At 44.9% G+C, this 14,218-nt stretch overlaps 1 protein-coding gene across 1 annotated transcript in view; it reads right to left on the bottom strand.

Moving 5' to 3' along the window:
- The window catches only part of srpx2 (sushi-repeat containing protein X-linked 2), a 69,726-nt gene that overhangs the window by 37,633 nt on the left and 17,875 nt on the right, over positions 1–14,218 (bottom strand). The window contains exon 3 of the mRNA XM_080188226.1: positions 8,001–8,084. Coding sequence (XP_080044352.1) covers positions 8,001–8,084 — 84 coding nt within the window. The remainder of the gene's footprint in view (positions 1–8,000; positions 8,085–14,218) is intronic.

Raw genomic sequence — 14,218 nt, 5'->3', positions numbered from 1 at the left:
CTTTGAACTGGCGTGAGGAGGTAAGTGCTGTGGACCTGAAGCGAGTGGAGTGTGGGGAATGTGGCAGGCAGGCCCTGGAGAAGTCTGGTGGGCTTCCTCCTGGTTGTCTTCAGGCGCAGGCCAGTGGACCAGTGATATCTGGGATGGGAAGGAATGTGTTTCTAGTTTCTCAGAGCTCTGTGGAGGAGGGTCTTTGAAGGAGTCCAGCTCAGCCTTCCCCTCCAGGGCACTGTGCAGTGGCACTGTCTTGCCGCGGGGTGTGGGCAGGGACTCGACTGAGTGCTGGTGTTCCGGGGTGGGGGAGGAGTGCACCGTGTGCTGACTGAGGCCTAACCAGATGAAGCAGCTGCTGCTTCAGGCCAGGATGCAGAGGCTCAGACATGGACTGCATGGAATCTACTGTCAAAGGGCACCTCATCTGGTGTTGATTTACAGTCTGTCCCTGTCCTGTGACACAGATCAGCAACACATGCCTGTAACAGATGCTGCAGTTGCACACAGCCATGGTTGAAGGGTACGCACTGCCCACAGCTGCACACCGACCTGGAGAATCTGTGTCAGCATTTGTCATGATGGGAATTTCACACAACCTTAATTGGGTCACTCATGGCACCATGGATTGTGTGGTGTTGCCAGCACCCACAACTGGGGGTACTGACCCAAGTGAGAGATTGGGGTGGAGCTGGGGCTATGCAGCCAATGCCATTAATTTGTCATTCTTTGCTCTTTCCAAACCCCACTGTGCCAATGGGTCTTGGTCTGATTGATCTGGAGCTGGCCATTATAGTGGCAGCGGAGAAGGAGGAGGAGATGGTCGCAGGAGCAACCAATACAAGCCCCTCAGAAAGGAGGGCAGACGGCTGCTACTGAAGTCCCGAGGTGGGTGAGCAGGCTCCTGGGAGGGTGCACAGAAGGCGGAGGGTGCCGAGGGCAAAGAAGTCCAGGCCCTGCAATTTATTTGAGGTCCTCTCAGAGGAGATGTGCCGCTCCTGGCTGCAACTCTCCAAGAGCACAATGCAGCACCAATGTGATGAGCTTGCATACCTGACATCTCAGGGGAGGGACGGCCACCCGCTCCCTGTGGACATGAAGGTTACGGCTGCCCTGTACTTTTTTGCATCTGGGTCATTTCAGGCATCCAGTGGCGATCTCACTGGGATCCCCCAGGCTTCTGTGCATGGATGTGTACGGCAGGTCACAGATGCCCTGTATGCCCCAGGCAGGACAGTAGTTAAACTTTGATGTGGGCCCTCCAAAGCAGGAGGCCCGAGCTCTAGGCTTCACTACCATTGCTGGGATTCCCAATGTCCAGGGAGCAGTGGTTGGGACATACATCACCTTGCAGGCCCCACACAGAGCACTGCAGCCATTTGTCAACAAAAAGGGTTCCACTCCCTGAATATGCAGATTGTACATGACCATCTCACATGACGATCATGCAGGATGATGCACACCAAGCAGGGAATGTCTATGACAGCTTTATCCTCAGGCAATCGGACATCCCTAGCCTCTTTGAAGACCAGCATAGGCTCCCAGGATGGCTACTGGATGACAAAGGTTACCTACTAAGATCATAGCCGATGATGCCTGTGCGGAGGCCCAAGACTGAGGCGGAGACCCACAACAATGAGGCCCATGCAGCCATCCGATCCATCATAGAGTGGTGCATCAGCCTGATTAAGATGCTGTTCCACTGCTTGGACCACTCTTGGGGGGCCCTCCGGTATGACCCTGTGTGTGCTTCATGCATGATTATCATTTGCTACGCTCTTCACAACTTCACCCAGCGGTGGGGAGATCAGCTGGAGGAGGAGGAGGGGGAGGATGAGGAAGAGCAGCGAGGGGTAACACCATTTGAGAAGCCAGAGGAAAGAGGGCAGACAGTGATGGCAGCTGTCCGGCAGGGAAGGGCAGTGAGAGACACCTTGATTGCAGCCCACTTCACACATTCACCACACCCCAGGAGCAAGTGCAGCCGCTATTCCCCCTCCAAACTGACCTTGGCCCTCAAATCACCACATCATCCTTCCCCAGCCTCTCTCATCCCACCACCCTATCCCCCAGAAATATCCAAACCTGTTAACATGCCTGGGTGGGCAATGGTTGCAAGTCTTGGTTGAAGGCTGGAGGGTTGTGAGATTGTGAGAGATTTTGAAGGCTGCATTCAGTTGAGTGTCATATAGCCCCCAGGTGCTGATTGGCTGCCATTTAATAAGCTGCTGTGTTCTGGGAGGGGGGTGCATTACTCAGGGCTCCCATTAATAGCGGGAATGCTCACAAGCTGGAGGTGCATGGCAGCACCCTACAAGTTCTCTGCAGGGCAGCAGTGAGGTCAGTACATTCAAGGGACAGACGGATGGGGTACCTGCATTATCCAGATCTGTGGGAGTATGGAGTGGGTGGGCAGTCATGTCTGTATGCGGAGAGGTGCTCAACGATATCTGTGTGTGTGTGTGTGTGTGTGTGTGTGTGTGTGTGTGTGTGTGTGTGTGTGTGTGTGTGTGTGTGTGTGTGTGTGTTGGGGGGAGCGGGGGGAATGATGTGGCCAGTGACGTATGTATGGAGGAGAGGCAGCGGTATGGCCAGCAATGTCTGAATGGAGTTGGAGGGGACAGGGGGATGCAGGGATGAGGTCAGTGATGTCTGTGAGGGTTGGAGGGCAGTGATCTGGATGCTGGAAGGTCTTTTCAATGATCTTCCAGCGATGTGCGCATGCATGGGTTCCCACTCATCATGCCTATTTCAGGTCTCGTCCCCGGATGATATTCACAATTGTGATCTCTGCAGTGCACAGAATGTGCAAGATTCAAGTCTGAAGTTGCACTGTAAAACAACCATGAATTGCACCATTTTTCCTGCCAATTCAGCACTTAAAATGTTTTGGGGAGAATCGCTCCCAGGGTTTCTCCTGCCCTCAGTTCTAAATGTCAAATATTTAATCTTTATCTATGGCCTCTCATTCTCAACTAGTGTGCTTCTATCTACTTGGTTCCATCCTTTCATAATTCTAAACACTTCTTTAACCTTGTAATATTTGTTATTCAAATTTTTAAAAATCCAATTTTTCTCACCTTTCTTCACATTTGCAACAGTCAGTATTCCAGTGAATTTGAGCTGTACTCTCTCACGAGTACAGGGCCTTATATCCTATACCCTGTTAAGGGTCCTATTAATGGATAATATTGGGCCATCATTAATTTATGGACTTTATATTCTAGACTTTCGATAAAGCCTGGTACTGGCACATTGTTCCAACCTGTGATATAACCAGGGCACCACACAAATTGATCATGACTTCCATCAACTTACACCTCCTGTTTGAATGGTGTGGGTCAACAGTCTATTGATGGTGTTGATGCAGTTCTGTGTCAGTTGGACATGTTCATCATACAGCCCACTGAAACTCTGATTTTTCTCTGCATTTTCTTCTTTCCAAGCTACTGTATTTGGCTAAATCACATTCACAGTATTAAAGCCACTGCAGTGTCTTGTGCAATTACTCAAACGATAATTTTTGTGATCAGAAACTTGTAGCTTTATAAACTTGAGGCCCCTTTGGAAACATAATCCAGCAGTATAATAGATATGTAATATAGAGAACTGAAGAATGTGTACTGATATAAAACATATGTCTTAGCTTGGCTCCAGTATGAAGGCTCCAGATCACTGCAGAATACTTTGAGTTTATCCCAGTATCTCACCGCTTATTGTTATTAAGTCCACTCACTTTAAATGAGCACAGTACCTCGCGTTCTGGAGGGCAATAGAAATGCAAACTGGCAATGAGGCAGCATTGTTTCCACCTCACTCTCAGTAATGATATCATGTTGTCACAGTGTTGTCACCTTTTTGCAAAGTTCAAAATTAAGCAGGGGCCTGAGGGAGTGAGGCAGCTGGTGTGATCGTGTCTAAAATTCTCATGTTCTCTTTGCTACTGAAGAAAATCCAATACCTCAAACCTCCACACCAAAGTAATTCTTTTAAAAATCATCGATTTACTTTGGTAATCATCTGCCTTTTTCTTAAAGGCAAAGTACAAATGCACGTTGTGGCACTGCGGCACAGTGGTTAGCACTGTTCCTTCGCAGCGCCAGGGACCTGGGTTCAATTCCTGGCTCAGGTCACTGCCTGTGTGGAGTTTGCACATTCTCCCCATGTCTGTGTGGGTTTCCTCCGGGTATTCAGGTTTCCTCCCACAGTCCAAAGATGTGCGGGTTAGGCAAATTGGCCATGCCAAATTGCCCCTTACTGTCAGGGGGACTAGCTAGAGTAAATGCATGGGGTTATGGGTTAGGACCTGGATGGAATTGTGTGCAGTGCAGACTCAATGGGCAAAATGGCCTCCTTCTGTATCAGAGGATTCTATATATCTGATTTCCATCTGTTAATAACAATGATAATATATTGGGGATTTTTTAATGATTTCTGCTGCTAGCAAATTAAAAAAAGTTTTAAAAACTATGTTTGTGATTTTATTCGAAGTAGTCTAAAGTAGATTAGAGAAGTTTCCCAGATTGTCTGTTTCCAACACATAGCAATTAATGGGATGGTGGCTTGGTGGCAATGTGATTATAATTGTGATCCAGGAGCCCAGGTTAATACTCTGGGGACACGAGTCTAATCCTGCGACAGGAGAGGTGGAATCTAAATTCCACTGATTCATAAATCCAATATTAGAAGCTTCTCTCAGTAATGATGACCATGAAACTATAGGCTTGCTGTAAAAACCCATTTGGCTCACTAATGCCCATTAAGGAAGGATATCTGTCTTCTTTAACTGGTTTGACCTGCATGTAATTTCAGACCACATAATGTGGTTGTCTCTTACCTGCCCTCTAAAACAGCCTAGCAAGCAACTCAATCAGTTTTTCCCAAACTATTACAGAGAAGTTAAAAGGAATAAAAACTCAAAACAAACATGACAACGGCACGCTCAGCCCTGTTGACTTTGCAAAGTCTTTCTAATGAACATCTGGGGCCAGATGCCAACATTGGGAGAACTGACCCACAAATTAGGCACACTCATTGAGTTATTCCTTACGGTCAAAGTCCCAAACACCACCTTTACCATCCTGCACATCTCCTGTCCAGTAAAGAACAGAGTTGCCCTGGGAGTCATCAACATTAGACTTCATGGAATCTGGAGTCAAAGTCAAAAGTGGCAAGAAAAAGTCTTGCAGATTACCACTTACTGCCTTCCCTGAACTGATGAATCAGCATTCCTCCATGTTGAACACTACTGGGAAGAAGCACTTGAAGGTGGCAAAAGCAGAGAATGCACTCTGGAGGGAAATTTAAAAGCCCAGAATTCCAGAACTAACAGAGCAACTGGTCATTTGGTAGCCCAGAACTGAATACTACTGAAAAAAGAGATATATTGTCAAAGCTTTCAATTTTGCACTCATTAGTACAATTCACAAGAATACTAGTGCCAGTGAAAACAACAAATTCATACTGTGTGAGAATAGAGAGTTCATTGGCTGGCAAGTGAACTCTGATTGGTAGTAGCCTTACCATGGAGCTAATGCACTAGTTGATACTGACTGACAGTTTACTGAGAAACATTAATTAAAATTTAAACAGGCAGCTTGACTCTGATTATTCAAGGCATTATCCTGAGGAATGCTGTCACTTACTTTACTTAGCTGAAATGGATGTAATGCATCTATTACCCATCTGGTTTATTAAAGTCCTTTAGGGAAGGGAATCTGCCATCCTTACCTGATCTGGCCTATATGTGACTTCAGTGCCACACCAATGTAGTTGACCCTCAACTATCCTCGGGCTACTAGGGATGGGCAATAAATACTGGACAGCCAGCGACACCCATATACCATGAATGCATTTTTGAAAAGAACATAAGAACATAAGAAATAGGAGCAGGAGTAGGCCATCTAGCCCTTCGAGCCTGCCCTGCCATTCAATAAGATCATGGCTGATCTGTCGTGGCTCAGTTCCACTTTCCCGCTTTCTCCCCATAACCCTTAATCCCCTCTCTTATCAAAAACCCATCAACCCGCTTCTTAAAAATATTTAGCGAGGCAGCCTCCACCACTTCAACGGACAGAAAATTCCAGAGATTCACCACCCTTTGAGTGAAGAAGTTCCTCCTCAACTCCGTTCTAAACCGCCTCCCCTTTATCTTGAGGCTGTGCCCCCTAGTCCTACTGTCTTTTTTGAGCGGGAAGAGTCTCTCCACCTCTATCCTATCCATCCCATTCATCATCTTATACGTCTCAATGAGATCTCCCCTCATTCTTCTAAACTCTAACGAGTACAAGCCTAGTTTATTCAGCCTCTCCTCATAGCTCAGTGTTCTTTATACCTGGAAAGAATAGTATTAATATATGTAGCTTCCAATGCATGCTATTGCACCATTCTGTGAGCTCAACTGACAATCTTAAATTAATTATCAGCATAATTTTAGCACATTGAGGGTTATTTAGCAAATGTTGTTCAATCACAGAATCACATCCAGTGTTGGGACACTGTGTTTTGAGTTTTGCAAGCATAGTAATGGAATATATGAATTTCTAAAATATCAGCAATACAACTATAATAAAACTCTCCACAACCTATCCGGCTAGTATTATACCAGTCAATGCCTTACCTCAAAATTGTATTTAAAAATATCTTTTGGTGTCTGGTTTCCATCATTACACTTACATGAGGCCAGCATAAAAGAGTCTCTACTGGCAAACTGCAAGTTAGATAATTAGTCAGCGTTGATGCAAGTGTAGATTTCTCAACCTATGTGTCAACCCTGACTTGAAGGGGAGGTAGTGGCGCAGTGGCATTGTCACTAGACCAGAATCCAGAGATCCAGGGTAATGCTCTGGGGACCCAGAATCCCACCTATGGCAGATGGTGAAATTTGAGTTCAGTAAAAATCTGGAATTAAAGTCTAACAATGACCATGAAACCACTGTCGATTGTTTAAAAAAAAAATCTGGTTCACTAATGTCCTTTAGGGAAGGAAATCTACCATCCTTACCTACATGTGACTCCAGAGGCACAGTGATGTGGTTGACCCTCAAATGCACTCTGAAGTGGAGGGCAATTAGGGGCAGGCAATAAACGCTGAGTACAGCCAGTGGCCCCAACATCCCACAAAAAAAATGAGTTAAAAAAAAACTCTTTATGATCTAGGTATGAGCAAAGGTGGTATAACACAGGAGTTTTATTTATTTTCCATTCCATTCAACAGTACTTTAAATAATGTGCTCACAACTGTAGCATATTTGCTCCAGGTACGTTGCTAAACCAAATTCTGCTTAATGTCACCTAAATGTCAGATTATTATGACCTTGTATTTGACTAACAGACAACAAGGCACAGTCAACCAGGTAACATTTGTTTATCTATAAGTAAGTGAAGAATAACCATGTAAGAGAGGTTCAGAAGGACTACCAGGGCCAATGGATCCCCAAAACAAGCAAAAACAGGGGGGCATAGATCAGCTAGATAGTCAATATCTTTTCCCAAAGGTAGGGGAGTCTAAAACTAGAGCGCATAGGTTTAAAGTGAGAGGGGAGAGACACAAAAGGGTCCAAAAGGTCAATTTTTTCACAGAGAGGTTGGTAAGTGTCTGGAACAAGTTGCCAGAGGTGGGTACAATTTTGTTTTTCAAAAAGCATTTGGATAGTTACATTAGTAAGATGGGTACAGAGGGATGTGGGCAATTGGGACTAGGGTGGCACCTCTATGACTCTATGACCATCAATAGGAAATTAGAGAGAAAATGTCAGAAATAATAGAAAATATTAGAAAGATTCGAAAATCTGCATTCTAATAAAAATAGAGGTCACAAGTATCTATTTGTGGCTAACCTTTCTTTGTATGTTACCACGATTCTCAGAAAATAAATGCAAGAGCATTTTTTTGATTTCACTTGTGTAACTAGCAGAACATTGTGATTAGTATTTAAAAAATGACTTGATTGTGCAATTGAAAAGTCAGTGATGATATTACAGATATATGTCTATAAATGTGTGGCTTACCTTTGTAATCTATGTAGTAACGACTTCCTGTATATTGAACACTGTAATCAACATCGGGACTTTCAGCATAAGAATACCCTGACCCTAGAAAACAAAGCACAATGTGATAACACACTTAGATGTCTCATTCAGCTCTTGTTTTCATTATGTTCGACTCTCAGCAGTATTCTATTGCACTAGGACTTTGCCAACAGTACTTACCAACGTTTTGGACAGGGTAATAGTCAATCAAAACACAGAAGGGTGAATTAACCAGGATAGGAAAAACCTCTCTCATTGACAGCTAGTTTATTTCGGGAAGAATGAATTCCACCAGGTATCTGCACTGGATGCCAGTGAGAAGGATTGTTGTACATACAGGAGCATCCTGGCACAGTAAGTGAACTGGCAGCATTCAGCTTCACAGCTTGCAGCCAAGAGAGAGTTTTCTTTGGGTTTGCTGACAGCAAATGGAGTAAAAAGGAGGGGCGAGGGAGAGGAGGGGCGAGAAAGCTGCAACATAACCCCCTATTTTTAAATTCTATCCCTTATTAGCTGACACCAATCAGCTAACTCCAATCCTTAAGGGAAAGAAGGTTTTTGCAAGGTACAAGTAAATTGTAAAACTTCTACTATTTTACTAAATTGCTGTACAAAGAAAGTTCTTCCCTTCCCCCCATTCCCACAGCATATTCAAATGATCATTTTTCAGAAACGGCAATACTTCTGCCACTGAGACTTAAAACAAGGAGCTAACAAGAGTTAGAGAGGTATGGGGAAGGGGCTGTGGTGGGTTGCGGAGGAGATGATGGAACTAAAAAATGTCTAAGAGCTAAAAAAGGACATTGAGCCAATCAAGTATGTCCTCATTTAGTACTTGCTCATATCTTACAATCGCTTTTTTATCTAGGAATGTGTCTAAATGTCATTAAGTCATTTATCTGGTTAACTTGATCCATAATTATGTTATTCCTTGGATGAAAAATATTATCTGACATCCTGGCCCTCTCCTAACTTCCTGTGTTAAAATCCATACTATTATGATGGACACTGGGGGTGATTAATAGAATGATCACTGAATATGAGCTTCCCAATAGACGGCGGGTGGAGGCTTTCCCAATAGGGAAGATGCAGCAGGGGGTCAGAGCGTGCGGGGGTGGGGGGGAGGTTTAAAACTACTTGGCTCCACTCAAGCCAGCAGTCGACAGACTCAGTATGATCTGTACCCTGTAGCCATTGAAAGACATCCAGATATTACTATAAACAAAACGTGATCAGTGACAGAAGATTGGCCTCAATAAGAGATTATTACATTGGCGATGAGGAGCAAATTGAGTTTTTTCTATCCTCCAGACAACCTTTACTATTGCGACAAATAATCCTCTTGTAAGAAACATACCTTTTTTCAGTAAACTTAAAACCTATGATGCAAGCATAGAAGACTAGGCCCAGTACGCAGGGCGCATGCATTACTTTTTTGAGCCAACAGAATTGAGGGAGATGAGAAGCAGAAAGTGATCCTGTTGATGGCATGCACAGCCTCAGTGTAATAAAAAGCCTGATCTACCCAGACGCTCCTGACTCGAAATCCTTTAATAAATTAATGGACTTGGTTAAAGGCTGTTATGACTCACAACCTTCCATAATAATCCAGCAATACCACTTTAACACGACAAGGCAAACCCCTGGGGAATCTGTCATTGAATTTCTGATCAGGCTGTGAAAATTAACACAGCATTGTGAATTCAGGCCAACCATGAATGACATGTTGCGAGATAGGCTGGTCTGCGGAATTAATGGGATGACAGTCCGAAAAGATTTATTGGCAGAACCCAATTTTGATGTAAAGAAGGTCAATTTAGATGTAAAGAAGTGAGATAACATTATCATTGGAGAATGCAGAGAAAGGAGCTCAGGAACTACAGGGAAGTTCAGAAATTGGAGTCCTCTAAATGGGGGGAAAGCCTCATGCAACATTCATCTCTCAGCTGAGAGTGAAAGAGTACTGGTATCAGTAAAATATCCCAGCATCCCTGGCAGCGATGGGACTTGACTTGCATCACCAGGCAGCCAAGGAGGGTCAAGGACCCTCAGACTCCTAGGAATCCTAATTCAGAAGATTGTAGATGCCAGACCACAGACTATTGCAAGTGCTGTAGAAGACCACAAATGATTCAAAGATATAGCGGCAGTCAAAACATATGTCAATTCAAGAAAAAGTGAAAGCCAGTACCGAGCTGTATCTTGCCGAAAGACCTACAGCCAGAGACAATGCATTAAATCACATCGCCACGACAAAGATGGAATTGTTGGTAAATGGCCACCAATTAAAAATGGAAGTGGATACAAGGTCTGAGATCTCCAATATCAGGGAGCAGACTTATAGTCATCTCTGGACTGGATTTCAGCTCCTGAACATAGAAAGAACCAAGGCCAGACTGGCCGCCTACCCGGGAGAACCATTATTGATAAAGGGCGACTCAAGTGACTTACAGGCACCAGTTGGTTCGACTTCCTAGCTTTATGGGGAGTGATTGGCTCCAACACATCAGACTAAACTGGCTGGAGATCTTTAGGCCAGGCACGGGGACACTGCATGAAATCATCAATAGGTAACTTGAAGTCTTCCAAGAAAGACTTGGGAAAATAAGGGGAGCCAAAGCTAAGATTTACATTGACTCCAATGCTGCACCCAAGTATTTTTGAGTGAGACCAGTTACATATCCTTATTGAAAAAGGTAGAATCAGAACTGGAATACCAGGAAAAGCTGGGTATCAGAAGATCATGCAGCTCGCACAATGGACCACACCTGTTGCTCCTGTCCTTAAGCTGGAGAAATCAGTCCCAGTTTGTGGGGGCGATTTTACTTTTTTTCCTAAGTGCTGGGCTATGGACTTGAAACTGGGAGAATTTCAAATCCATCTTTTGGGCATGTTTTCAGAGCCCCTCCATACGAGCCTATTGCTCACTGTAGAAACTTGTGAATGGGACATAACACACCCAAAAGCCTGCAGAGGGAAATAGCGCACATGTGCAGGCCTCTGATGCTGCACATGTGCATCTGCAGTGCCAGAATCTGACAAAGAGAAAGCTGTGAGACTCTTGCTAGTCCAGGCAGTCAAAAGCAGCTCACCCCCCCTCCCTGCATTTGTGGGGGCTCATGGCCCAAGTTACAGCCCTGCTGACTCCCCCTGCCACCCAGACCAATCATAGACCCCCCTCCCTCACTCACCGATTGCAGCCCTACTGCCCTCCCACCACGAATTGCTGCAGTGGGCCCCCACTCTCTCTTGCTTCCCCCACCGATCGCTGCAGAGTGGCACTGAGCCTCCTCCCCACATTAGCCCCTCCCAATTAGCCCCACCCTACTGGCTTCTCCCCTGTTAGCCCTGCCCCATTGCCCCCATTCCCCACTGGCCCTGCCCCAGCACTGCCCAGTTGGCATTGTCTAGGTGCCTAATAAGCATTGCCCAGAAGCCAGGGTGGCAGAGGCACGGCCAAGTCAACTGCTCCCCATTCATGGGGAGCGTGTCTATTCCTCGTCGGTGACAACCTGTCCTGACAAGGTCATAAGTGAGGGTGGGCCCAGACTCGCTAAGCAGATATAAAGCAATATTTAAATAAATTTCCATATATTAACCTGCCTATTGCCAGTTTCCGGTGAGATGCTGACCGTGCCAAAAATCAGGCCCCCGTAAAATGGCACAAACACTCTGCCTTCTGCTAGAAATCAGAAAAACGGAGTCTGCACATTCTCCCATGACTGCATGGGTTTCCTCCCACTGTCCAAAGAGGTGTGGTTAGGTGAATTGCCCATTGTACCTGAACAGGGCGCAGGAGTGTGGCGACTAGGGGATTTCCACAGTAACTTCATTGCAGTGTTATTGTAAGCCTACTTGTGACTCTAATAAATAAACTTTAAACTTAAAAGGAAGGGCTGAAAATACACTTCAGAAAAAGGATAGTCTCTCTTAGGCAACCCACAAACAAACGTGACCTAATTTGTTGATTTTAAGTTGCAATTGGTGAATACAATTGTCCATTCTCTAGTTTTGACTCAGCTTCTTTAAGCACAGGGCTGCACTTACTCATTTTTATTGCTTTGTTGGGTCCGCTTCAACCTCTGCAGCTGATGGAATGTTTCAGATGTGCTAGGTCTTGCCCTCTCAGAGTGAAATACATCATTATATTCAATAATGAAAGAGGAATGTCAGACTTCTTATTTAATGAGCCAGTTTCTAACAGTTCTTTGCTGCGTATTTTTACAATAACACAGCCAGCTATCCTTCTCTCCTCGGGCAAAATAGTCAGGAAACTTTGCCTCAAGTTATTTTCCAGCTGTAATGAATGAAACAATGTTGTGGAAAGTGCCTATTCATGGAAAACTATAAAAGTTCATTTTTCAGCAGCGTTTTGGTTGATGTATTCTCCATAAACTTTTGATCCTGGTTTTTAGCATTAGCCAACAAATGTTGGTTCACGGGGATAAAAGTCCTTCCAGAAACAGAATCAAATTCTCCACCCTGCAATTCTCCAACCTTCCAACTTCTGTGACATTCTGCTCCCAGATTATCCTTTGGGTCCACATTCTATGGCCAGATTTTACAACGCCCAGCCCAGAAGCATGTGAAATCGTGTGGGAAGGAGTCAAGTGCACATCTCAACGTCATCACACACGGGGTTCTCCAGCCGTTCGCGCCAGTGGGATTCTCCCGTCCCGCTGCAGTGAACAGAGATTCAGCTGAGCGCCAAATCCTCTGTCACCTCTGGCAGCAGCAGCTGGCTGTGGACAACTGGAGAATTCTGGGCACAATATTTCGGTCAGTGGGCGCACAATGGTCAGAAGTGCTGCTGCTGACAATCAGGCAAGCCCAGTAAGGGGCCAAATGAAAGCAATTTTACATGGCCTGTCTGCTTTTCTGATTGGAGAGTGAGCGGAATGGTCAGTTGGCCTTTACATTTTAGCTGCAGCCATGATCCATGGCAGGATGAACTGTCAGGGCTGAAATTAAATTAACAAATGTGTCTGAGGTGAAGTGTGTGTGATTCTGCTGCCTAAAGGTTTTTTTAAAGTTTGTTTATTAGTCACAAGTAAGGGTTGCATTAACACTGCAATGAAGTTACTATGAAATTCCCTAGTCGCCACATTCTGGCGCTTGTTCAGGTCAATGCATCTAACCAGCTCGTCTTTCGGAATGTGGGAGGAAACCGGAGCACCCGAAAGAAACCTACGCAGGCACGGGGAGAACATGCTAACTCCACAGAGACAGTGACTCAAGCCAGGAATCGAACCCAGATCCCTGGGCTGTGAAGTGGCAGTGCTAACCACTTTGTCACCGTGCCGTCTCTAGACCCTATACCCTCATGGCATAGTTTTTCCATCAATATCTATTTTTCATGGGTTAGCAGCTCCCTGAGACAGCTGCACAGTTGCTGTCCCCCCTACGGTGCACATTAGAAATGCCGGTCCTCATTCTCCCTGTTCTTGGCACCTGTCCTGTTCTCAAAATCCTTGGCAATGCTCAGCCTTTAACAGAGTGCATTTCTCACTGGATGGCCGGTAATTGGCCAGTGTGAACTTGCTCTCCGCGGCCGATTGCAGCCAGGAATGTGTTTCGCTTCCATTTCCAGGCCTATCGAGTACACCCGTCCAATGGGTGAAAAACTCAGGCCCATGATGTGCTGCTTCCACGTTCTCCTTGCTTCAATTGTAGTCTTCCCTCATTCTATAACATGTTTATTTACAGAAAACAGAATAGAAAAAAAAACTTATCAGGCGTGATTAAAGAAGGAAGATCAATTGGTTTAGGAGGCAGGCAGGCATGTATCATGAACAGGAATATAGGCAGGTAGGAATTCCCAAATGATGTAATGTAATGGATTAATAGAATATTCAAGTAACAAGTGATATAGACGATGATGTAACAGTAAAGTCAGTAATCTTGTGCCTGATAACCTGGAGAGAGAATGGAACAGCCTGTTCTCATGCGAGACATAATCTTAGATATAGTGGTACAAGCTATTTGGAAGAAACTACCAAAGACTGCAGTCTCCCTAGATAAGATAGACCACACATACAGCAACTATGCCACCATTATATGAAACATGGTGGCAATGGTGGTGAAACCGGTCTAACAAAGGGTTTCTTCTACCAATAGGACCATGATGAACAAATGCAAGGAAACTGAGTAGCAGCAAGAATCAATAAAGTTTATTTATTAATCACAAGCAAGGCTTA

This window comes from Carcharhinus amblyrhynchos, chromosome 4 (genome assembly GCF_965287045.1).
Source record: "Carcharhinus amblyrhynchos chromosome 4, sCarAmb.v2.hapA, whole genome shotgun sequence".
NCBI classification, from domain to species: domain Eukaryota; kingdom Metazoa; phylum Chordata; class Chondrichthyes; order Carcharhiniformes; family Carcharhinidae; genus Carcharhinus; species Carcharhinus amblyrhynchos.
The sequence above is the reverse complement of the archived record's forward strand: the minus strand, read 5'-3'. Positions and strand labels throughout refer to the sequence as shown.